The sequence below is a fragment of the Azolla caroliniana genome, unplaced genomic scaffold (assembly GCF_043228905.1).
Source record: "Azolla caroliniana isolate FFs.n. ecotype wild unplaced genomic scaffold, voAzoCaro1.0.p SCAF_272, whole genome shotgun sequence".
NCBI lineage: Eukaryota > Viridiplantae > Streptophyta > Polypodiopsida > Salviniales > Salviniaceae > Azolla > Azolla caroliniana.
Window position 1 is genome coordinate 11881 of NW_028230707.1, and position 26411 is coordinate 38291.

At 42.1% G+C, this 26411-nt stretch overlaps 1 protein-coding gene across 3 annotated transcripts; it reads right to left on the reverse strand.

Moving 5' to 3' along the window:
* Positions 1-9083: 9083 nt before the first annotated feature.
* On the reverse strand, positions 9084-19878 carry LOC147848657 (putative phospholipid-transporting ATPase 9). Of its 3 annotated transcripts, XM_087338248.1 has the most exons (12): positions 19218-19352; positions 17372-17446; positions 16080-17297; positions 15251-15361; positions 14282-14558; positions 14018-14106; positions 13770-13878; positions 13464-13673; positions 11479-11604; positions 11252-11350; positions 10963-11154; positions 9084-10015 (listed from the first exon to the last, which is right to left on the reverse strand). In XM_087338248.1, the coding sequence occupies exons 2-12, from the start codon at positions 17401-17403 to the stop codon at positions 9317-9319; spliced, it is 3162 nt and encodes a 1053-aa protein (XP_087194374.1). In that variant the 5' UTR covers positions 17404-17446; positions 19218-19352; the 3' UTR covers positions 9084-9316. The 3 variants fall into 3 exon arrangements, with proteins under 3 accessions (XP_087194374.1, XP_087194373.1, XP_087194375.1); XM_087338247.1 differs by having other exon boundaries at positions 16080-17446; positions 19218-19473; XM_087338249.1 differs by lacking the exons at positions 9084-10015; positions 10963-11154; positions 11252-11350; positions 11479-11604 and adding an exon at positions 11657-12226 and having other exon boundaries at positions 16080-17446; positions 19218-19878.
* Between the last annotated feature and the right edge of the window lie 6533 nt (positions 19879-26411).

The following is a 26411-nucleotide window of genomic DNA, read 5'->3' on the forward strand; positions in this document are numbered from 1 at the left end:
CTAATGGCTTTTGTAAGCGACTTCTGATCTTTGGGGAAAGTAAGAAGAAGATATTTGACATCATTTCGCAAACCTTGACGGAATTGATCCATTAAGGTTGCCTCATCCCAAGGGATATCACATGCCAAGAGACGGAAATCAGCTGCGTAAGCCAACGCGGGACGATCTCCTTGTTGGAGCCTTTGAATTTTGTTTATCGTTGTCCTAGTGCTGTCGGTGTCTCCAAAACTAGCTTGAAACTCTTTAACAAATGCCTCGAAATCCTCCAACAATGGTGATTTCTTCACGAAAAGTGGTGTGAACCATGCTAACGTCGTACCGCATAACAAAGTTCCCACTAATCCCACATGAACAGCATCAGTTGGATACCGATTGGGATGTAGCTGAATAACCAGACGAACTTGATTTGAAAAGCCTCGAAATAAAGACCTCATACCTTCAAACTTGGCGGGGAGGCTGATCTTTGGCTCTCTATGGGAGTTCTGAGCCCCCGACGCGTGCTCTCGTAATGACAATATAGTCGCCTCGAGTTGATGAACCCGTTGTGATAACTCTTTATATTGTTGAGCTTTTTCAACACTCACGTGTTGTAGGTCTCCAAGTAGCCTTTGATTCTCATGCTCTAATGCCACAAATTTATTCTTGAGCATGTTGAGCTCAGAAAGAACACACATGTATTCTTGTTTGCTCACAGACTCCATAGCGTACGAGGGGAGAGGAGAAGGAAGAAGAGAACTTGTTAGGGTTTGTGGAAGACGAAGAGATGAAAGGAAAAAATTGGTTCAAACTGTCTCTTTCAATTATCTCTCTCTCTCTGTCTCTCTCTCTTGACACTCATTTCGCCCCATCTTGTCTCCTTGATCTTTATCTTCGTTTTCACGCTCTTGTGTTGTTCCCAGCTTCTTATGTTCCATGCTCTTAGCCCCATCATCCGGGCTCCCAACTTCCCAAGTTTATAGCCTCGTCACTTCTAGCTCTAAGTTCGTAGCCCATCGCTTGTAGCCCCATCATCTGTGCTCCGTCCGAGTCCGCGATTGGCGTGTCTGTGACAACTATTTGCTACCGTAGTGCCGCTACATACCACATGTACGTGACCGAAGGAAGACACTACATCAGCATGAACACACAAATGGGTAGCTCGCTCCCTAGTGAAAAGCTAGACCGGAGCAATTTCTGATCTTGGGAGTACAAGATGAACCAATAAGTAGTCGGCCAAGGGTATTGGAGCTACATTGACGACACCCTCGAAAACAAACCTGTCATCACAAAAGCCAACTACCCAACATGGGAGCAAGGGGTAAGTCAAGTGATGTCCTGTTTGGCAACATGTGACCACAATCACATGTTCTGTCACATTCGAGACGCCAAGACGCCTAAACAAGCATGGCTGAATTTGAGAAAAATATTTGTTGCCAATACGACCGCCCGCAAGCTTCAACTCTTGCAAGAGTTGAAAACAACATTCGACAAAAACACATGTCCATGTCGAACTACACATCCAAGATCAAGAGCATTTACGATGCACTTAGCACCATCAACATAAACCTTGAAGAGGACAAAATGGTGCAAGTGTGCTTGGGTAGCTTTGCAAAACGATTCAACCCAATAAGGACGATAATCTTGGTGAGGGAGAACCCTCATTCATTTTTAGACCTTCAATCCATGTTATTGGTTGAAGAGAATCATGTAAGAACAAAGAGTAAGACATCGGAAGGACAGATGTTCTTCTTGAATTGAGGAGGCAGCCGAGGACGTGTTTGAGGCAGTAAAGGTCGATTCGTCCAAGGACGAGGCGGATGAGGTCTGACCTATGAAAATAACTCCCAATTTCATAGGAAACACTCAAGGAACCTTCGGAAGAAGGGGGAGATTTCATGCTGAACAAGCTTGGCAAATCAGGTTTGCCACTTGCAACTACTGTGGTAAAATCGGCCATCGTGAAGAGGACTGCTAAAAATAAAGAAGTGAGTTGGCTTCCACAAGTCGACAAGTCACCAACTACGCCACCAACTCCGAATTCAAAAACTATGGAGGCATGTTCGTCATGAGACACAAAGCAAACACTATGTCGGGATCTATTTCAGCCAACACCTCCACATCAGAGGAAGTATGGTTCATCGACTCAGGCACATCAAATCACATGATGTCTCACAAAGAATGGTTCAATGATTTGCGTACGCCCGATCAACCCGGCTACGTGGAGATGAGAGATGACATCACACATACCATTCGGCATATCGGCAATGTTCCTCTCATCATGGGCAACGACAATTACATCAAGTATGTCTTTCATGTTCCAACAATAACGAAGAATTTGGTCTCAGTCGGCCAAATCGTGGAGCAAGGCATGCATGTTCACTTCAACAATAGAGGCTGCTTTATAGAAAAGAATGGCCAACTCATAGCCAGAGGACGGAGAGAAGGTCGAATGTTTATTCTTGATTCGGAAGAGGTAAAATCTGACATGTATGCAAAGGGTCTCAAGGTTGAATCGATTATCGAGTTATGGCACAAGAGAATCGGCCACATCAACCTCCAACGGCTCTGAGCTATGCAGTCGAAGGGAGTAGTTATCGGACATCCGACCTTTGAGTCAAAACGAGTTGACCGAGTATGTGAAGTTCGAGATGAAAGACATGAACGAACTTCATTACTTTCTGGGAATCGAGGTCATCCGAACTGACGATGGTATCATGCTCTCCAAACACACTACATCTTGAACCTTTTGTTCAAGTTCAGTATGATGGACCACAAGCCCATTTCGACTCCCCTTGATCGCAACCCAAAATAGCACGCAAACTCTGATGCACCATGTGAGCCGACTCAATATCGGCAAATCGTAGGGAGTCTCATTTATGTAACTATCACTCGACCTAATCTGAGCTATCCGGTCAGCCTCCTTAGCCAATTTATGCAAACACCATGCGACACACATTTGCATTATGTTAAGCGAGTCCTACGATATGTTAGTGGAACCATGGATCGCGGACTCTTCTATAAGACAAGAGCAACAATTCGGCTAGAAGGATACACAGATGCTGATTGGGCCAACAATGTATCCGATCGATGGTCAACATCCGGCTTCGTTTTCTCACTCGGAAGTGGAGCAATCTCTTGGAGTAGCAAAAAGCAACCAACGATTGCATTGTCCAACACCGAAGCGGAGTACAGAGGCGTGACCATCGCCACCTATGAAGCCATTTGGTTGAAGCGGTTACTCAAGGACTTCAATGAATCGGTCACCAAACTGATACGAATCTATCGTGACAATCAGAATATCATACAACTAGCTTGAAATCCAATATTTCATGCCCGGACAAAACACATAGAGGTCCACTACCACTATGTTCGGGAGCGCATTATTGTCGGAGATATCGACCTTCACCACGTCAGCACTAATCAACAGACGACCAATATCTTCACCAAGGCCTTAGGAGCAGACAAGCTCCACTAGTTTTCGCTAGCACTTGGCCTTCGACCACTTCACACTCCAATCCTTCGTCAACGGCTTGAGGGGGAAGAACCGGTGATATGAGCTGGGAGTCAACGTCTATAGTCGAATCGAACGCCGAACATTTGAACTTGAGGGAATATGTTGAGATATCAAGCTTAACTAAGTTTAGTTATTTTGTCATATTTGTAACTTAGTAGTTACCCACATAGAATCTAGTTAGTGTGTTAACTTCAAATCTTTAAATACAATTTTATGCTTGTACTTAAGAATGGATACATTCTAGATCCTCCACTACCGAGTACATTTAATATAGGACTTACATCCTTGTACTTATATTTTCTCACATACGTGCACCCTTGCACATGAGATGTATATATACCTCATGATGGGTATTTTTGGTTTTTGATGTCTTTTTAATATAAGTATAAGTTCCTTGAGCTACACATGTTAATCATCCCCCATTTATCTTATTGTTCATAAGTGTAACTTCCTCTCTCTCTTTCTCTCACACATATGCACACATCACATAATCTTCCACGGCTTAATCACATACATGATTAACTACTCACATAATTAGATACTAATTAACCCTTAGTTAATTACCTAATTATTAACAATTTTCGGTCTATCTTTCTCATAGATCTACGGTCCAACCTCAACAGAAGAAATTTGAGATGAAATCATGAAATGTGTCAATGTAGATGCAAATGAATCAAAAAAGCTTGATAAAAATTTCCATGAAGAGATTTGAGGAAGTTACCACATGCTTCCAAAACCAATGAACCACTTACATATGATGAAAATGTATATTAAGATTTTGAGCTTGTTGAGATACAAGACATGGATGTATGCTTAAAGGAAGAAGATGTGATTATTATTATTTTTTTCCAAAATGAAGCTACTTTCCCATTAGTTAGGTAAGATTATTACAAAGAGACTGTACAAGGAGGCTTAAGCATAGAACGGGGAATCCCCCTCCACTCAAGTCCTAGAAATCAAGACTAGTTACAACGCCTTTCGGACGGACTACTTAGTGTAAGTACCAACAGCTAAAACAATGCCCTGTACTGATGACTAGTACGAGACAACTCTTGGGGCCGACAATAGAGGGAGGGTGGTAAGTGAGCCGGAAACAGCCAATGTGGGGGTTGGTAGTTCCACCTTGGGCCACTTCCTCCTAGTGTCACCATAGGCGTGTTCCGCCATTTCTGCCAAAAACGAAAACGGGCAATATCCATGTCAGAGGAGTGGCTGCAAACCTCGTCCAATTGCCCTCGTAGGCAGCTAATAAGCGCAAACCATATGTCCATGATCACTTCCTCCGGGGGTCACACCAGATCCTGGAAGACCTTTAGGCAACGCGCTTTCCATACGTACCACACGGTGAAGCCTGCGATCAGCATCCAAATGTCCGGGAACCTAGGGGATGCGGACTGCAAGCCTCTCTCAAATCGAAACTTGGAGATTTTTCCTTGCATGCATACATAGCACCAACTATCCGCATTGAAGGCGTCCGTCCACCTATCACTAGAATGATCAAGCCATGCCGCAACACTCCACGCTGCTGTTCCTTCCACTTCACATGCCGCAAGGAGGCGAGTCACCCTATCCCATACCTTTTGAGCGTGAGGGCAATCCCATAGATAATGCCTCAAAGTCTCAATAGGTGAATGGCAAAGTGGGCAGCCTAACGGGCCGCCACGTTTACCTAGCCATTCGCCAACTGGAACCACATTATGCCCGATTTGCCACCAAAAAAACTTTATCTTTTCCGGCAAGTGGAGATGCTAGAGACCCTTCCAAAAGGTACTGAGCACCTCATCCGGGATGCCCAACGTATGCCAACCATTGCGAAGGGGGCCGTGTAGCTGCAGTTGAAAGGCTCGACCTAGTTTAGTGTTGTACTCGAAGAAATGGTGAAATCTGCCATCATGTTTCCACTTGAAATCCCCTGGGTCCCATTCTAGTTCGACGAGGGGACGACAACCATACACCCATAACTTCCAATGGGGTTCCACCTTAGCAACATCTAGGTCTGTCTTCCAGATGTTACCAACCTGTGCCACCACGCGGATAGGGTGCCAAGAGCCCCTACTCTGACTCTCCCCAAAAATCCTATCTCTTCCCGATCCGCTCACGCCCTTCAGTGCCTTAACCCTTCCAGCCTCATCAAAGAGACCGAACCAAGCATCTTCTCTCACCTCCCCCATCAAAACCCTATCAACTGCCTCAACTAGAAATCTCCGCATTTTCATGGCTCCCTTGAGGGGAGGGGATGGGACCTCCTGGGCTCCTCCTAAAGCCATCGTGCATCTCCAATCATCTAAAGAGTGAAGTCCTGTTTGCGCCAGCTTTCCCCATGCTAGGCCCTTAAGTTGGCCTAACATCATGTTGTCACGTGTTCGCACCTGAGGGTTCCAAAATAATGGTTGTCTAGACCACTCGGTTAGTGTTGCCGGCGTGTGTTTGACCAAATGATGTCGTACGTGACACCATGCCCGCAAGATGGAGTTTGTGACCCTCTCCTTCGGAAGACAAGCCATCTTGGGTGGGACGCCGCTCGTGCAACACCAATTCAAGGAGTCGGGCCAAGGCCTACCATACTTGGGAGTCCCTGCCTGCAGCCTATTGCGGAGTAGAACCTTCCAACACCCCTTACCTGGTAGGAGGCAACGGACCACCATTTTGGCTAGCAATGCTCGACTTTGCATTAAGGGGTCGATGAGGCCAAGCCCCCCTTTGGCCCGCGGTTGTGTTAACCAATTCCATGACACTCTCGCGGCAGCCATCAGGTTGTCCTTTCCTGACCATATAAACCCCCTGATGGTAGCCTTAACCGCGCGCAAGCCTGAAGGGTCCATAATCCAGCACGAGACTGAGTGCCACATGGTGGCAAGCATCACTTGGTTCGCAATAAGAACCCTCCCAGCAAAGGATAGTTTAGACCTGCTCCATTGGTTCATCTTCTTGCTTAGTTTGGCTTGCACATGTGACAATTGCGCTCCCTTGGGGATTGCCCTCCCCATCGTAAATCCGAGGTACTTGAATGTCGTCCCGTCAGGGACCCATGCAAAATCAGCATGGGGATGCCACCTTGGATTCTCTTGTTCATTGAACCAGAGGCCTTGGGTTTTATCCCAATTGATCTTGGCACCGGTAGCCTGACAAAAGTCTTCAACAAGATGTTCAGCTCGTTGTAGATTTGCATCATCACCCTGCAAAAAAAGGACCGTATCGTCGGCATATTCAGATAATAGAAGATCCTCAGTCGCATTGGGGATGGGCAATCCCCTTAGTCCGTTGCTTGGTGCTTGTAAGAAGGCTGAGAAAGCCTCGGTTACAAAGAGATAGAGATATGGGGCTAGGGGACAGCCTTGCCTCACTAAGTGATGTAGTTGGAAGGCGGGGCCCCTTGCACCAGCTACCAACACGCTACTGGTAGCAGTCCGATAGAGTGCAGAAGTGCAATTCCTCCATTGCGGGGGAAGACCCATAGCTCTCATCACTCTTTCCAGAAAGGGCCATAACACCCTGTCGTAGGCCTTCTCAAAGTCTAACATCAGAATAGTCGAGCTCGATGCAGTGCTATCTGCCAATGCCATAACTTCCCAGAGAAGCAGCACATTGTCAAAGATACATCTACCTCTGATAAACCCTGTTTGATTCTCATGTATGATGTCCGGTAGGAAGCTTGTTATTCACCTAGCTAGGACTTTTGCGAGTATCTTGTATATCGTGTTAAGGATCGTGATTGGGCGCCATTGGCGTAGCTCGAGGCTTCGCCCTGCCGCTTTAGGGATGAGATAGATCATCCCTTCGCTAGTCCAGTTGGCATCGCTCCTGAGGACCAAATCTCTTGAATCCCAACTTCCACTATCGGGATAACGGTTTCCCAATGAATCTCAAAAAAATCTCGTGAGAGACCATTAGGACCGGGGCATGCTCCTCTCCGCAAATCCCGAAGTTCCTCCGAGAGTTCTAATCGAGAAATGGGGCTATCAAGCACAACTTCCATCTCTTGGGTGACCTTGGGGTGAATGCAAGCCATCACTCTCTCAACCAGCTCCGTGTTTTGCTGCATATGCATAGGTGCGAGCAGGTTGCGATAGTATTGGGTTGCCATATGCAGAATCTCATCCTTGTCCTCCGTTATTGAGTCGTTTGGTTTGCGTAGCCCTTGTATATGTCCACCACCACCCTTGGGTGCCCTAGAGTGAAAGAAATGACGGTTGACCTTGTCGTCTGTTTTAGCCCACCATGTTGCGGCCCTGCGAAATAGCATGTGGTTCTTCTCCAACGTCCTTTCCCGCAGCTTCAACTTTGCTTCCTCCAACTTAGCTCTCGACCAATTGCAACTAGGGTCTGCTTGTAGCAAACGTTGCGCGGCCGCAACGGACTTTCGTAATTTTGTTTCAATGGCTCTAGCCTGTTTGAGGGCCACCTTGGTTTCCTATTGTAAAAAGGAGGAGGAGAGGGCCAGTTTCTTCTGCAAATCCTCACTGGCCGATTCACTTACACTGGTCTCTCGCCATATGCTCTGCAACCCTGCTTTCACCTTTGCACTCTTCAGGATCTTTGTGGGGATTTTCATAGTGAGACTCCCCTTGCTACCGCAGGGTGGGTTAAGGTCTAGTCTCATCGGCTGGTGATCCGAGAAGGTAAGACCTGCCAAGATAGCGAAGGAGCCCCCTAGCTCTTCGAGGGACGAGCTTATGTATATTCGGTCTAGCCGCGCAAGACTACCACCCCTAGAAGTCACTGCAACGCGGGAGAAGTGTAGCGAATGTGAGCATCTCCTAAGGGAAGAGCCCCATGTATCCTTCACCCCAATTTTCCCAATTAGGAAAGCCCAGGAGTCCAACTCCGCACCATGAAGCGGTCTTTGGGTCCCCCCTTTCCTATCTCCCAGATGCTCAGTCATGTTGAAATCTCCGGCCATTACCTGAATTATTCCTGAATTATTCCCTCATATTGTTAATAGTCAACATTTGATCACGTCAACATTTTGGTTAGATTCAGATAACACAACACAAGTAATATAAGATTTATCAACAGCTCGTAGAAACATTCAAGGGACAAATTCTACCATCACTTCTAACCATATAGCTAAACCTAGGCAAATGACCTTACATAATTTTGGTATGAAATAGAAAAAGACTTAGAAATATGATAATCCATTGATGATATCATTGTTTTCAAATGTTTGAATTTGGTTTGATGTGATCTTGTCATCAAACAATATAAATTTTTTGATCTTAGATTTTTCCCAACTTAATAGAATAATGCACTTAAATGGATGTTTATCATACATATATACATATGCATGTATGTACACACACTACAATTTCAGGTTCTATTTATGCATGTCATAGCCATAACACTTAAATCTCATTGTTTATTAATGCACATTGTGGCAATTGTTTGCGTCCTCGACTCTCTACTGATCTTTGCACATCAATCACTATTAGGTAACTTACATTGTTCATGGATCTGACTGAAAATGAGCTCTTTGCCATCACATGCTCACAAAATGCAAACCTTTGCAAACCCAAGCATGTTACTAATATTTAGTTAAGGAGCCTTACAAATAGATTGATCTCCATGAAACAATAACTCCCAAATGCAAACCTTTTGTAAAGAGAATTTTGTCTAGTCATTAACCCCAAAAAGAAATATCTCATACAAATGATTGCTTTATTACAACAAAGTTGTGATGTTTTGCTTTTAGATAGGTGTTAAGGTTTGGAGAAAAGAACATGAAAAGCCAAACTCTCCCAAAATTATGGCTATGGAATACCTCTTTAGTCAAAGAATGTGAACAACCAAAGAACAAACAAAAGAAACATACATATATATGAAACCTCATGGTTCAAGCAAAGTTGTCTTTAGAGGACTACTAGCTTTCCCACTTGTGCCAGACACAACCTCTGGATTAAGATTAGGTTTTTTCATACGCGGTTTGTGCTTGCGTTTACGAAATCTAGCTGTAATACCTACGGTCACTCGAAGAGTTGTGTTAGCCATAGCTCTTGCTAACCAATTCCTATCTTTATCTTTCTTCAAGTGTGAGATTTCTTGGATGATTTGATCATCTATAGGAAAGAAAGTGGTTTGGAATGCTTTGTATAAGAATGCCGGGGTTAGGGCTGCGATGGTGACTAGAATAGTAATGAGCCAATAGGAAGGGGATGGTGCACATGCTTCTGTGAAAATTTGATAACCTGTGGTCGAAATCGTGGGAGGAAAATATCCATAGACCACCACAAACAAATACCACATAAGAATACTACCCCAAATACATGCATGTTGAACCCATGTGAAATACTTCGTAAATATGAAAAGGTTGCAATTCACCGTCCATACTACCCCAGTGTATAGAGTGGCCCCTAATACTTCGAGTCCTGCCACTTCTCCTCCCTTTCGAAATGCTTGCATTTTCAAGATACTCACAGTGAAAAAGAAGACAATCACTGAGCTCAATATCCCATCAGATATGTAACCAAGGATTCGAAACCATCGGAAATGCAAGTTCTTAATTCCTTGTTGATATAGATGCGGAAACTGCAACAAACCATCAATCCAAAAAATATATTTATGTTTCGAATAAATAACTCTCCACAACACAATTACATGAAGGGAAAGACACCAAAATACCACCAACTTGTTGGTATTTGACGAGGATCGCCACCCCTCTAAGGTAGTAAATTCAGTACATACTAAAAGGGGGTCATTCTAGTAATTTGTTAAGACTTAGGGACATGCTGGGAAATATCCAAAAAGTAATGGGTATCTTGGTGTTTTTCCCTTAATTCAACTTAACGAATTTCATACGTTAAGCATGAATTTATCCATCCAAATCTTATTGTATTTGGGTACGCTCTCAATTGAATCCCATGAATTCCCTATGTTGAGTAAACTTAGTGACTATCCCAAACAAAGAGGTACTTTTGAGTTTTGCCCTTTAGTGAATGCAGTGAATGAACTTGATGTGTTAAGACGACAGAATTCACTATTTTAGAAGTGCATTCTGATCATTTCTGGAAGGTGAAAGGTTATTTTCTGTGTTTCAACCTAATTAAATCATACGAATTCCATATACTCAAGTCCACAAAGTTTACTACTGCAGAACTGAATTCTAGTAATTTTTGTTAGCAAGGTATATTTTGGTCTTTTGCCCTTAAATTCAAGCTTTGGCTACATATAACCTAAACCTTAAATTTTCTGAGCTGTTCACCTTAGGGAAAAGGTTAGTGCCTATTTGTTGCCAAATATCTACTTTTCAAGTACTTTGGAAACTGTTAGGGAAGTTTTTATGGACAAGTGTTTTTGTAAAGATCTGCTCAATTTCAAGTAGTATTTCGCCAGAAAGTCAAAAGCTTAATATAGTGAATATTTGAAAGATTACTCCCAAAAGCTATTTTTCGAAAGGTTAACCTATGAAATTTCCCAGTAATTTATATTTAGTAAGTCCCTGTGGTTATGTTTTACGAAATTTTAATAACTCTTACCTGTAGCTTAACCCGTGCTGAAACATCCTGTTCAAGCACACCTAATGCAATGACTGGCAAGGATGTGAAGAAGACATTGAATAAGGACATATACCAGTCATTATATGCTGCTTGTGCAGAAAATGCTGCATAGACTTCATAATAAAACAAAGTGAACCCAAAATGTATGTTCTTGTAAAAGAAATAACAGATCTGAGAAAAAAACAAAGAAAAAGAATACTTCAGCACATTACTATAGAAAGACAATGGCCATTGGAAAGATTAGTTAAATGCAATAATAATATTGTACCATGTGCGCAATCCTTTTGTAACACCAACTTCCATGTACAAGCAGCAATCTCTCTAAGTAACAAAACTGTGCTATCGAGAAGTCACTTGCCATTGTGGCCTGAATGAGTAATAAAAACCTCATGAGAATATACTAAATTATGCTCAAAATATTAAACGGATCCTAAGAATCCAGTAAATTATAGTAAAAACATACATGGGTCATCAGAAAGCATCATCATGGTTTACCTGCATACCCTCAACTCCACTGATACCCACACCCACATGTGCCTCTTGGATCATACCTACATCATTTGCACCATCCCCAATACCCAGTGTGATATGACCTGTACTTCTCTTCACCAGCTTAGTTATCTGAAATCAGTATTTACAACGGCCTGAATTTCATATGAGTGCAAACTTTTATAAAAAGTTGGCATTGCTTGTTATAATAGTGCAGAAAATATATTTAAAGAAAAATGTGCATCAAAACCTTACAGATTTCACTGCACACATTGTCTGATCTCCCATATCCTATAGGGACAATACAAATTGCCATAACATATTTAAAGCTCGACATATTCCTGCAGTATACATGTACATTGCATCATGTCTGGGTTCATGGAGATCTTTCCAAGGCAGAAATTTCTATCCATCTAAGCTCAGACTGGTGAGTGCTTAGATAATGAGAATATTGGCTGCTCTTGTCCCTGCTGCGGAGAGGTGGTTGGGGTAATCACCCTCACTTCCACATTATGTCAGGGGAGGTAGTGACCATCAAAACTGTGAACTTTCCTCCTTCAGCAGTATTCCTTCTGGTTCCTCTGTTCCTTCTCATCAGCCATCATGATCGAGGATTTCCATTTTCCTAGCTACTGGCATGGATGAGTTAATGTCTACGGTTGTAACCTTTGCAAGCTCCCATTGGGTAATATGATATTTTATAGACGTTAATATTTCTTTCTTTCTTCTGTGTGAATATGGATTGCTATGTAACCTATGATTAAAGTAAGAATGTATCTCAATAAAGATCCAGCAATGGTACATTTATTTTAGTTGCTGAAATAATCCAGTTTTCAAACCAGCATCCTACATTAAGAGCCACATCATCCAGCGAGAGGATGCAAGTTTATAGTTGTAGCTGAAGTAGAAGTCTATATCCAAATGGAATATACACAAAAAAAGCAGATTTCACACTTGTGAGAAAATGGAGAATTGTCTTTTGGTCCAATCAGAAGAATCTCGAATTACAAAAGACAAATTCAAAATAGGATACCGAAGAATCACCATTTTCTTGTTTTCAACCTCCAATCCCAATATGTCGAGGCCAGGGGGGTGATGTTTTGTTTTGATTTCTTGTTTATGTGGACGGAGAGGATAAGAAAGGTGAAGAAAGATGAGAAAGGATACAAGATTAGCTACCTATGATAAATTGGCGTTTCTGGTATAATTGGTGTACATGCAACGCATTCCTATTTTATATGGTCAGTTCTCTTTGCATCCTTTTGGACATACCCCCTTTAAACTGGGTGCTTCGCCATATCTGACATATCTCTTCTTACTTACATAAGTACAGTATCAACATATCAATTCTAAAGGAAAACAAACGGGTTTACTGACATATTCATCAGCCATTGTATTCATAATCTAGGTGTAAATCAATCCTAACATCTAAAACTGGAGCAAAAAGTCGGAGGATAGAAAACAGGACAAAATAGTCAGTATAACGGCATATGCCGATATATGGGTAAAAAACATGGATAGATTGTGTCCCATACCAACAAATTTTCTTCCATACATGGCTCTTGAACTTTTATTAGATACATTTTCAGGAAAAACTCGATAATAGGTCGTAAGCTTTTCATCATTTCCTAGGGCTACTCCGCCCTCAGATGCCCTTGTTGAGCACAGTAAGGAGCTATTTTATGGTGAATTCATCCCATTTTATCCAATGATATATGTATCTGCTATTTGAGCAAGTATTCTCTTTTGTAGGGTTTGACGAAGGGTGTTTGAGAAATAGCTCAAAACTCATGTTATTCTCTCTCTCTCTCTCTCTCTCTCTCTCTCTCTCTCTCTCTCATCGCAGGTGCAGGGCAGTTTGAGGAAGTAATCAACAAAAGGGTTTTTGAACTGACGTTTCTTTTTAACATGCTTTGAAGTTTGACTCATACACGTAAATACATACACAAAAGTAATGTGAACAGACACCAAAAAAGCCTTCATCAACCTACCATGGCTTTTTGTTTGGGGGAGACCCTACAGCAGATGACAGACCCACATTTGATGGCCAAACTCATTAGATGACCCTCCAGATCCTTTCCCAGAGCAAAATCCAATGCCTTGCCATCAATGATCAATGCAAAGGCTGCATCACTGTCTTCCTCCTCTTCTGTCTGTTGTTTTCCAGAAGTAATTTTCTGTTCTACAATCTGGCGGGAAAGCTATGGAAACGAACGCAGTCAATATGCTACAAATCTGTGCACTAAAGATTCATGAAGTAAAGACAGTTGAAAGAAAACAAACTTCAATAGCCTTACGTTATTGACTAGTTCTTTATCTCCAGATGCCTCGGCATTCTTGATTTCTTCGTTGTCCAATGAGATAATCACTTGTATCATGTCTTGGCGAAGTAGGCTGCATGCAAATCTGTAAAAAAAACAGGAAACAATTACGTGATTGTTGTTTTGAAATCTGTAAACGAAGGAAAACGATTAACTCATGATCGTTTTTGAATATGTATGCATCGGATGGAATTGAAGGATCACTACTTAATACGTATACGTACCCGATATTGATGGCAGTCTCCAATTTGTCACCTGTCAAGACCCAGATTTTAATCCCAGCTTGAGCGAGCCTATCTATACATTGTGGAACCTAAAAAAAAAAAAATAACAATTTTACAGGTTAAACTAACTCACATTTGGGGCTTAATATGTTATATAGCTGGTTTTTGCTTAGTTTGCTTAATATGGGAAAGAATGAAAATTCTGGGACATAAAAACAAAAGGTCTGAGAGTAATTCCCAGTTCTTCACTATTAATATACATACTCCTTTCTGCAATTTGTCCTCAACGCCAGTTGCCCCAACAAGTATCAGATCTTTCTCTATGAGCTCAGATGCATCTTCTAGCTTTACACCTCTATCAGCTCCAACGTATGTCTTTGCTTTGGTGAATTCTTGATTCCAAGATTCGTATTCAGAGGCATCAATTTTCCGATAGGCAAGAGCAAGAGTTCTAAGCCCAGCATCAGCATAATCAGCCAGATGTGACCTTGTAGCCTCCTCATACTCCCTTCCATCCTTCCCCAACCTTTCATATATCACACTGAAACGAAAGATTACACAGATTTATTACAAATTTTCTGAAAGAAATTCAGGTAAGCATTGATAGCATCAGAATAAAATCTAGCTCAAATGCAACGGTCTAATTACTGGATCTAGTTATCATGGAGCCCTCGATCACAAGTTGGTCCAAGATGCACATGGCATACATAGCTCACAAACCACCAAATTAGAACACACAGTTCTATAGAAGTGAGGATTGCTCGTTTACAACAATTGCAGTGCAAGAAAAGAAGAGGAGACTGTAGGGGAATAAACGTTTAAAGGAAGTGTACGATGGCAAAGATGAGCAAATTGTAGTGTACGAAAGAAAGAAGGTTGCATTATATAAGAAGAATATTATATGCGAGCTATCATTATGTGTAATATATTATATTTCATCTTAAAAACAATGAACAAACATCATGGATCTTGCTGCAGATCTTCATTTTATTTTGAAAGATGTAAATTACTTCAGCTTTTACAGAAATTGGCATACAAAGTAGTACTTTGGAGTTCGATCAACAAAATAAACGTTTTCCTTAACATGAAGCAGGGTAAAAAGTTTGGAAACTAAGAGCCATTTCATACTGCAAAGAATAGCTCTGTATGCCCGTTGTGCTGGTAAGAACATAACTTAATCATTGCTGAGATTAGGCTAATTTTAAAGAAAGATTAATATAACATGGAGGATACCTGTCAGCACCTTTGCAAAAAAGAAAAATATTTTCTTCTTCATCCTTGATAACAACTGACATGCGCTTTCTAGTACTGTTGAATTCCAAAACCTCAAGAATTTTATATTCCCTGCAGTGAAGGGGAGTCAAAATGGACACAACATAGCAACACATCTGCGAATTCACATAAACTCGAAAGAAGCTACAAGGCATAAACTCAGATTCGTGTACATGAGCATGAGAAAAAGAAAACAGGCCTTCCTGCTATATTACTCATCATTTCTAGGAACAACTGCCATTTCTCCACATGTAAATAATTAGCCTTGCCTTAAGGCAAAGGGTTCATGTTTTGGAATTAAGTGGTTCTGTAAGGTACTAAAGGTAAGTTTGTAAAACCATATATATATATATTTGTTACTATGCAATGTGCATGATTCCAAGCTAACAATGCAGAGATTTATAATAAGGAACCTAGCATTTCACAACCTTGAACTCACATGGAATTTATTTCATAAGACTTGAACTCATAAAACTTAAAACCCTAAAATATATGATTTTGTTTAAAATGTAGGGTAGGGCTTGAAAATTAACAAACCTAATTAACAAAGGATATGCATATGCGGCCCTACCATACCTAAAATGTTAAAATGTAGGGTAGGGCTGCATATCTATCTGTATGTATTAATAAAGAAAAATGTAACTCACTGCATTCATTGTAAATCTTTGATTCGAGCATGCACCAAACCTAATTAACATTTAATTACATAGATAGCCATGTGTGCAATATCGACATGTTTTAAAGCGTGCGTATGAGCTTTAGAAAAAGGTAAAATAATTATGTAACTCACCTTGTAACTCTCTCCCCAGTTACAATATCAAGCTCTCCAACAGAAACGCTGGATAGAGTTCTCTTCGTCAATTCAAATCCTAATTCTCGGGCCGCAACAACAAATGCTGCTTCATCTGGAGATTCTGCCTCATAGCTGATCCGCCCTGTTTCTCCATCTCTCTCTGGGATGGCTGTATGGCAGGTTGCCAAAATACGAAAAAACAGCTGAATGTTAGCCCAATCTTTTTCCTCTTTCCAGTGGCCATTCGTGAGCCTCCCATCCTTGAAGTTGAACCCTTTTACATGAGGCTTTTCAATCAAGTATTCGTCGTTGATAGCGATGCTATCATCAATTATTGTATCAATCCCATCCTCTTGTTGCCCATCCAAATGACCCTTCCCATGCCTCTTGGCTGCAGCCATTTCTACTTCAGTGACGCCTTGTCCATAAGCGATCCCAGCTATGGAGCATTTCACGAAGTCCATCTGATTGCATGTCAGCGTTCCTGTCTTATCAGATAAAATAGTGCCGATTTGACCTAGCTCTTCATTCAAGTTGGATGTGCGTGCACGAGCGGGTGTATCTGCCGCTTCATAGTACATATTGACATCTTGATTTATGAACATGGCCTGTGCAACCTTGACCACTTCGATGGAGACATACAAAGAGATGGGTATGAGGTAGCCATACAGAATGAGGGCGGTCACAAGATGCAGAAACGCTGCGATTAATGGTTTCTTGGGGTTATAGAAAGCAGTGGAATCGTCTGGCCTGAGGTACCACCAGTGAGGTGTATCTTTCCTCGTTATAATGCCGAAAAACACCGACCCAACCGCAGACATAATGAACAATGCGGCGAAGAGAAGATAGATGATGAGATCCATTCTTCTCTCAATATCACTTCTCTTCGATGGAGGAGGGGTGGCATTTTGCATGACTTTTGTGTCGTGGCCGCTGAATATGACAGCTCCATAGATGTATTCTGTGTTCCTTAGCTTGGAATCACGTAACAGAACCTGCTGAGGCCCTAAGGATTCCTCCTGTTCATCGATCACAAGCTTTCCGATAAAGCTATAGAGCAAAGGATTAGGATCTTCACACACGATCTTTCCATAGAAAGATTCGAAGTGTTCATCCTGCTCTAAATTCACTGTGCTCTCTAAAGATCTCTTCAATTTCAAGTTGGTCTCACCATCAAGATTCATGGTTTCTACGTAACATATCCCATCTTCAAAACTAGAAGATAGCAGTAAAAGGTCAGCTGGGAAAAAATTGTCTTTCTCAACTTTCACAACATCTCCAACTCTCACCTTCTTCCATCCTGTAGCAGTAAATTTCCCATCCCCTTGGTGTACAAGCACTTTCCGATTATTCACCTCCTGGTCCTGCGCATTCAGAAGACAAAACCTCTCAGATTTATACTCCTTTTTCCCGTAACGTATGAAAATACAACACTGATCTTAGAGTCAGATTCACAAGATCGCTGAATCACAGGAATGATACACGTACTAGGGATCTATATGCATCATTAATGTAAGTGCTCCCTCTCTCTCTCTCTCTCTCATCCTTCCATTTCTAGACAATGTAGCTGCCCTTGTACTTAGGATTTGATCACCAAGGGCAAACTTACAGTAACGTTTTCTGGAACCATGTAATTTACGTTGCTCTTTCAGGCCGTGAATCATTCATTGCGCGCAATTATTTACTTTCCAACTAAGAAACATCCCCGCTCTAAAGCATGCCAAGCACCTGATATTATAGCTATATATAGGAAGATAATATTGCAAAGGGATCATATTTGGAGGCAAATGCGAGCAATAGATTCAACTATGCATTCATCAATTGAACCTATTGCACACTAAGAGGTTTTGTACAGCCGAACACCAGGAGGTTCTTCAAGTGTGATGTTCTTCTTATTGTTTTCATCACTTATCATCAAGTCATGACAAAGTTCTGGTTAATCCTTGTTCTATTCCAGATTTGATCACTTGCTATTATGAAGGCATGACAAAAGGACCTGGATCTACACTAGATTTCCATGCTCAAATGTAGATGAAATTGGGCATGGATTGTGCATTACTTAACCAACCTTCATGTCAAATCATTGTAGTTAATGCGTAGAGACTAGCTGGGAGTATTATGAATCCATCATTCTGGATACAGAATCAAATGGAGTGGCAGGCATTAATGTCGACGGAAGTCCATAGAGGCAAGAGCGCATTATGAATCTATCATTTTGAAAACTACAGAAATGGGGCAGTTCGGTCAAAATTGCAGACTCATTCTTTAAGACAGGAAATGAAATGCTGATCTTCACGTTAAAAACTTCTACTTTCATCTAAGAGCAAAACAAGAATGCAGCGTTAATAGAAAGAGTACACTGATTAAAGGCAGGAAGTGCATATCTTAATGCAAAAGGTCTCTGGTTGAAGCCAAGGAGCTGGAGCATAATCCATATACGCAGCAGAACAAAAGCACAAACTGATGTAATATCCAGTTATGGAGCTAAGAGTACTTAGATCCAGGAGCTGGAGCATAATCCATATACGCAGCAGAACAAAAGCACAAACTGATGTAATATCCAGTTATGGAGCTAAGAGTACTTAGATCCAGGAGCTGGAGAGCGGATCTTTTAATAGAGATCGCAGTTTCATTAAACAATGACCGAGCATATCATAGGCAGCAAAAGATACACATTAATCTAATCGATAGTAAACGGCAATGGAAACTGGAGGTCACAGAAATTGGTGTAGAAATGGAGTGCGGAGTTTGCAGATGCAGATTGCATTTCAGCAAGCCAGGAAAGACACATAAAGCAAAATATATATAAAGTTCAGAGAGTTTGTTGAAGAAGCCAGGCCAGGAAATGGAGTTCTGTGATCTGTGATGTAGACCACTTCTAATTGAAATCAATTAGAAACTAGGGCGTAATCACAGGAAACACACACAAATGCAATGGGTGTAAAGGAAATTAAATACAGAAAGAAAGAATAGTATTTCTGATGATCAGATACGATTACAAGACTATTAATGATTAAAAGTTCAACCCATGAAAGGAGAAAAAAGAACTGATTCTGTGATCATTTAAACCATATTAGAGAAATGGATGAAGAAGAGATAATGTTCCAAGTATATATAGAAGGATATATAATTTACCTGCAAGAACCGATGCCAATCTTCGAGAGCTTCTTTAGCCATGCTTACTCCCACCACGAAGACGAGAGGGGCGATGAGGCTGGCGGCAGAGAAAGGAGAGAGGGGAGTGACAGAGAGTGCAGCAGTGAAGAGGAAATAGAGGTTCGCAACTCGCCTGAATTGCTCGAAGAGAGCTTTGGGAAGGAACGTCACCAGGTTATACTTTGTGGTAGACACCCAGTTTGAAGGATAAACAGGGTTATCCCCACGTTTCGAACTGTTCTTCCTACCATAACCCTGAGGTTTTCGAACATTCTGTTCTGATGATTTCCCATCTGGCGATGGGAATTTCCCGATCCTCACTAGTCTCGAGAATCCTTCTGTTCCTACTGATTTGATGGAGCCTCCTTCCTCATCTGTAATGGAGAACGGTCTCGCACACGAGAATGTATGGAGTTTGCTCCAACTCAGTTTCTTGCGGGGCTCGGTACTTTTAGTATTTGATTGTGACGATGATGATTCCTTGTTTTGTTCTTCTTGATCTTCAACCAATTCTGTAACAGCAGCACTAGTATCCATGGCGATCAAATCTTTAAACTTGATTAGGAGCGATGAATTAATGAAGGCTGATCAGCTCGCAGATGATGTTCAGAGGTAATGCAATACTCTGTGGCAGCTTATAAGATGAGGAAAGTGGTGGGAAAACATGCAATTTCCTTTGGGAATTGGCTCATTTTATTGATGGTATTGAAACAGAGAAGAAGAGGAAGAAAATGTTTCCTTTTCAGATTCATGAATCACGAGACTAATTGAGGAACTTCAAGGAGCTAATTGGAGAATATTTCTTCTTCTTCTTCTTCTTCTTCTTCTGCAGCAGTAGCTATGGCGAATTGGAGATCAATCAAGTTTACCTATCAATTTGCATTGTAATTAGAGGTGGGGTGAGGAAGAAGAAGAAGAAGAAGTCGAAAGAGGAGATTCGTTTGTGAAGGAGATCCCAAGACTTCGTCTTCGTCTTCGTCTTCCTCTGCAGACAGACGACTAGTAGGGGGCAAGCATGGCGAAAAGGAAGGTCAAGCAGCTTAATGTCAAATGAAACGCAGACTGATCAAACTGTAATCGGAGGAAGGATGAAGATAATGCTGAAATTTTAGGGCTGAGGAAGTGGAGGATGGCGAGGAATTTGGGTAAGAATGGCGGGATGGATGGATGGATGGATGGATGGATGGATGGACACTAGAAAGCTTCTTGACTGGTCTCTGAAACAATTTCCGGCAGCAGAAGCAGATCATCTAAAAAGGAGCATCTGCAAAAGAGGTAACAGAGAAAGAAAGAAGGTAGGAGGGGGTTTGTGTAAGCAGGATGAAGTGGCCATGATTATTATTAGCCTAGAGAGAGAGACAGGAAGATTCGAGAGAGAGTGGCTGCAAAGGGTAGGTTACTTTCGGGGGGGGGGATGGGGGCAGCAGCAGCTGTGGAGATCATAATTTAGAAAGAAATTGTATGCATCATCATCAGCAGCAGCAGCACAGAATCGAAGGAGGAGCAGCAGAAGAAGAAGAAGAAGAAGAAGAAGAAGAAGTATGTTTTGCTCTGTTTTCTTCTGCTGTGTGTGTGGCGTGTGTATATGTGTGGACACGTGAGACTTGTTTTTGTGAAGGCAATACAAACGATGGCCCCGCGCGCAATAGTAATAGTAATATACTTAATATGTATGTAGTTTGTAGTAATACATACTACATAGTAGTAGTAGTAGTAGTAGTAGTAGTAGTATGTAATAAATAGCACTAGAGAGCAACACTAGTCTACACAATACACGTGCGTTATACATACACAATACACACAATACACAATACACAATACACAATACGCGTACGTATGGTATGCTACTAATTTCTTTTATGGAATGCATGTGATTGGTTCATTTTGGTATTTGTGTAGTTTGACTTCTCTTCTCTCTCTCTCTCTCTCTCTCTCTCTCTCTCTCTCTCTTTCTTTTTGTCTGTCTCAGTCTCTGCCTCATGTCTGTCTGTCTGTCTGTGTCGGACCCCACCGCCTTCAGAGTGTGAGAGAGAGAGAGAGAGAGAGAGAGAGTCTCATGGGATCGAATCTCAAAAAAGCACCTTCCCTCCTCCTATTCTTTTATTTTATTTGTATGAGGCACCCACGAACGACCCACGAGTAACGACCACCCTTTCTTTTCTCCTCTTTTTTATTTTCCCTTTGTTTTTTGCCTGCCTGTCCCCGTGACCCCCACGACTTCTATCCATATTTCAGATCTCATTTTTTTACCTCACCCCCTCCCCCTCTTCTATTCTGCCTGCCTTCCCTCCCTCCTTCCCATTGGTTGAACTTAGAATCATTACCCAACCCAAAGCAAACCCATAGAAAGCTTCGTGGTTTATATAAAAAAGGACATCTACCAACCTACCTACGACAAAACAAACAACAACAATGTCCAACAACACCACCCAAAAACATATGTAGATAGCTAGTGCTTCTTGTTGCTATTTTGCAATGTCCTCTCCCTCATGAGTCCATACTAAGTAAGTTAAGTATGCATCATATGCCTGCCCGAGTCAAGTCAAGTATATGGAGAAAGGGAGGGATAATCATGAGTGAGCTACCCTAAAAAGGATTTCTTTCCCCAACTGAAAAGGCTTGTTGTGCCAAAAACTCACATACACATTATCAAAATCTTCAAGCCTTTCTATTCATTCTACATGTGAGCAGGACATGGACGGGAGCATCTCTCTGAGGTTGGTCCCGCATCTAGCACAAGCTTTCAACCATTCCAACTTGTCAAACTTGTGGCCGGTTTATTAGAGAGTACACCATGTGAGTAATAATAGTTTCCAGGAGCATACTAAGCTCCATATCTACTAGAATCGATAACTCCACAGTCTCCACTAATGAGTGGATCAGCTTGTACTCCAAATCTCATTCCCTAACCTAGGTCCTAGTGTAATAGCTAGGCATGCGATTTGGTACAACACTCGTAAGCTTTAAAGGGCAACATTTGAATTGCAATCTTGTATTAATGATGAGCGATTGATGAAACAATGGAAGGTAAAATAAGCACCAAAAGACACAAGATAAATAACCTTAGGAATTGATCCTAAAGGCTATTTTTAAAGGTTTTAAGGGATTAGATTAGCGAGAAGTTGTTAGTTCGAGAACTTGGGACAAACCCGAAAGGACATGGGACATCAACTGCACTACATCCAATGTATAACACAGAAACCGATTGACATCCTACACACAAAATAGATATAGGAATCACACTATGAACTTGTACATATGTGTTTAGATATACTATTACAAAATGTGTGGTGTTCTAGCCCTTTAAATACATATGAAATGTGGTTGTTACAATTGTAACAATCACATATAGTTTTTTTTTTTTCCAAAAAAAAACTCCTTCCATTAGTTATAAAATTTTACAAGATTATGTACAAATCCCTGTAGGGACGCGATAGTCCCATTTTATGTGGATGCCCACTAACTCAAGAAAGGGAGAGGACGACCATTGTTGGATGAAGGTTATTCGTTGTTTTTCAACTCCATCGGAGCCGCCCTAAAGGCCATCATATTGGCTCTTCAAAGTGGCTACAATTTCACTCCATATCTCTTGCAATAACCTTTGTTGGATGTGCGGTTTGGTTGGAGAAGACTCGCCTACATCATTGTTTCCATAGAATCCAAAGAGTTATTGGGTTGACCAATTCCAACACCTCTTGAGATTTGTCATTAAGAGGAGTGGAGTGGACATTGCCACTCGAGGAGAAAAGGACCTCGTGTGCCGTTGGGCTGTCCCACAGAGCGTGTCGTATTGATTCTACTGCATGTGGGCACTCTACACAATTAGGAGAGCTAAGGTTCCCACATTGCCATGCTCTGACCGGTAGGGACTTATGTATTAATAACCATTGGAACGTGGTAATTCGCCTCGTGTGTTGTTGTTTCTAGATTTTCTGCCAAAACTTGGTGATTATTGTGGGAGGAACTTGAAATGTGTGCCAGACCTTCGCAACAGTCAACTCTTGGGCGGTTTGAGCAGCTAGAATGTGGCGACCCAATCTAGTTTTGAATTGGAAGAAAGGGATGGGTTTGCTTCCTTGCCCCGCGTAGGGATCACGCCATGTCCATTGCAATGGGTCCCAACTAACCTTACGTAGCCATGTGTTTTCATGAGTACATATGTGCCAATCGGGTTGTACTTTGATCGGATTAGGATCTACAATCCATTTATGACTAGTATACGTGAGTACTCGAATTGCGTTGTTCTGTGTTGGTGTCTCAGTGTCTCGCAATTCATAGCCTTCGAGCCTGTCTAGTGGTCCCCTACCTCTCGGGATCAAAGATCCCTCCTCCTCGTGGCCTATCCATTTCTCCATTGTCGTCCTTTGAGTAGCAGATTCCGTAATCAGTAGAGCGTTAATGATTTCTGATCGCATAGTCCATCCGCCCCTGATTCCATGGAGTATGTTCGCCTGATCTTGTAGTGGCAATGACATAAACCTTCGCCAACATTCTATCATTACTTTTTCCTGAACCTTATGCAATGTATTCCCATGACAACCCCTTGCGTGATCCTAGTAGTTGATTAGATTCATCCTTGATACATGGGTTCCATAGGATACGTTGACTGAGCCAGGAAGGTTCGGATCTCGGTTGATCACACTTGAGCCCTCGACAAATGTCACACCATGCCTTCCACATGGATGCACTGAATCTATCCTCCAATTGGCGGGAGAAACTAGGTTTGAGATCCATGTTTAGAATCCATCTCGTTTGGGGGGCCTAATTGACCCCTTTTTGTGGCCTAAAGTAAGCGAAACGTAACCTCAATAGCATTTTCCAACAGTCATTTCCTGGTTGGAGTCCTTGCACCACAAATTTAGCAAGTAAGGCTTTCGATTGTGAAAGGAGATCAATAAGACCCAATCCCCCTCTCGACTTAGGCGTTGTGAGTATAGGCCACGCCAACTTGGCGTGAGCTACATGGTCTTCCTTACTAGACCAAATGTAGTTGTGGACCAGTTGTTGAATCTGATGTATACTTTCCTTGGAGATTGTCCAACATGATAGACTGTACCATGTTGTTGCGAGTAGTACCTGATTTGCCACTATGATGCGACCTGCTAATGACAGTTTTTCCGAGCTCCAATGTATCAACTTTTGTCGAATGGAATGGATAACGGGTGCAATCATAGTCTCTGGCGGTATGTTGAAACCAATTTGGAAACCCAAATATTTGGTGCTTGCTCCTTGATTGATCCATTTGAAAGTGGGATGTGGGTGCCACACCAGATGTGTTTCCTGAGAGAGCCATATTGCGCAAGATTTGTGCCAATTGATCATGACATTGGATCTCTTGCAAAATACAGCTAGCCCACTTTCTAGCTTTTGGAGGTTTTCCAAGTCCCCTTGTAGGTAGACCGTTGTGTCATCTGCAAATTCTATATCCAGGATGCTTTGGTGAGAATGAGGTACGGGAAGACCACGTAGGTTGACATGCCGCGAGTTAAGAAAGCAAGAGAGTGCTTCGGTGTATAATAGAAATAAGGATGGAGGTAGTGGGCATCCTTGTCATACAGATCGGGATATTCGGAAAAAGGGGCCCCTTTCACCTGCCAATGAAACGCAATTGCTGCCATTCCTATAAAGTCCAGCAATGCCTTTGATCCATGTCTCTTGAAAGCCGAGTTTCCGCATCACACTTTCTAGAAAGTTCCAGCCTACCCTGCCATATGCTTTCTCAAAATCTAGTAGCACCACCGCCGCTACCTTGTTGTTGGTACGCTTGGCAAGGGCTACTGCTTCCTAGAATGAGAAGAGGTTATCTAGGATGTTCCGATTTCTAACGAACCCTGTCTGGGATGGATGAATGAGTTGAGGGAGAAGTGGTGTTCAACGGGGTGCCACGATTTTTACGAGCAACTTATAGACAATATTGAGAAGAGCTAGGAATGAGATGTATCATCTCCTGTCCAAATTCCTCTGGCATGCTTCCAAAGGCGATGATCTCCTCATATGCCTGGAGGAGGTCTTCTTTAATAGTGTCCCAAAGGCATGTGAAAAAGTGCGAGGTGAGGCTGTCGATTCCGGGGCAAGTATTGGCATCTAAATCAGTGAGGGCCTCCCATATCTCAATGATTGATAGGGGACGCACAAGCCATGTATTCATTTCCGGCGTGACTTTCTCGGGTATGCTTTGTAGGATAATATCTTCTCTTATGTCTTCCCTTGTAGCTATAATGTCTTTGGTAAGTAGGCGGTTATAGTAACTTGTGGCAATATTCCTCATTTCATCGCCATCCTCAATGGTCGTTCCATCCTCTCGGTTGAGGCTGCACATCACAATTCTGGCGTGCCTCAGGCCTTTGGAGCGGAAGAATTCCTTCGTGGTTTTGTCCCCTACTCAAATCCATCACACCATGCTTCCATGAAACTCCATGTCATATATTTCCTTTTCCGCCATGCTAAGTTCATGTTTGGCCGTGGTGACTTGTCCTGCGATCCAAATACATGATGGGTATCTCTGTTGGAGTCGTTGTAAGGTTCTTAGTCTCTGTTTTGTCCTCTGTCGCTTCTCCTGAGCATCCTTGCTCCTGGTCTTGACAATCTCATGTAGGAGAGTTGAAGCTCTTGTTAATTTAGCAAGAAGTTTGTCAGATGCTGATGAGTCATTGACGGGTAATGACCATTGGTTGGAGAGTTGGTCCTTCACCTCCATAGATGAGTAAATAGTGTGGGGGATGCGAATCTGGAATGGGCCCCATTTTCAGTGCAATTGAAAATGACCAGCTACCGGGTAATGGTCAGAGAAAGTCGTGCCTGGAGTTATGCGACACCCCCCCCCCCCTTCGCTTCTAGAACCTCACCCACATAAATGCGGTCAATGAGAGATAGGGTGGGTCCACTATTCCGCTGGTTTGATTGGGAGAATAGGAGAGAATCCCTTTTTCGTTGGAAGTTGTCAGAATACCAGATGTCTCACAGGTTATGGTGGACACATAGCTTCTCCCATTGTTTACGTCACATATGGTTTTTATTAATATTAGAGTTAGTTTCAACAAATATCAGAGTTACTTTCAACCAACCCCCCTTAACTCTAATACTTATAGATTAGTGAGAGAGACTCAACCCAATATGCTTGCAACAATTCCGATGTTTAGTACTTGGAACCAACTTGGTTAAGAAGTCAACCCA

What these genes read in the sequence shown, in the direction of transcription:
- LOC147848657 (XM_087338247.1), bottom strand. Translation starts at nt 19,259, where the DNA reads ATGGCTAAAGAAGCTCTCGAAGATTGGCATCGGTTCTTGCAG. An exon ending in ACAAAAGGATTGCGCACATG is followed by an intron (nt 11,155 to 11,251) that starts GTACAATATTAT and finishes TTTTTTTCTCAG; the next exon opens with ATCTGTTATTTCTTTTACAA. An exon ending in CAGCACGGGTTAAGCTACAG is followed by an intron (nt 10,016 to 10,962) that starts GTAAGAGTTATT and finishes GGTTTGTTGCAG; the next exon opens with TTTCCGCATCTATATCAACA.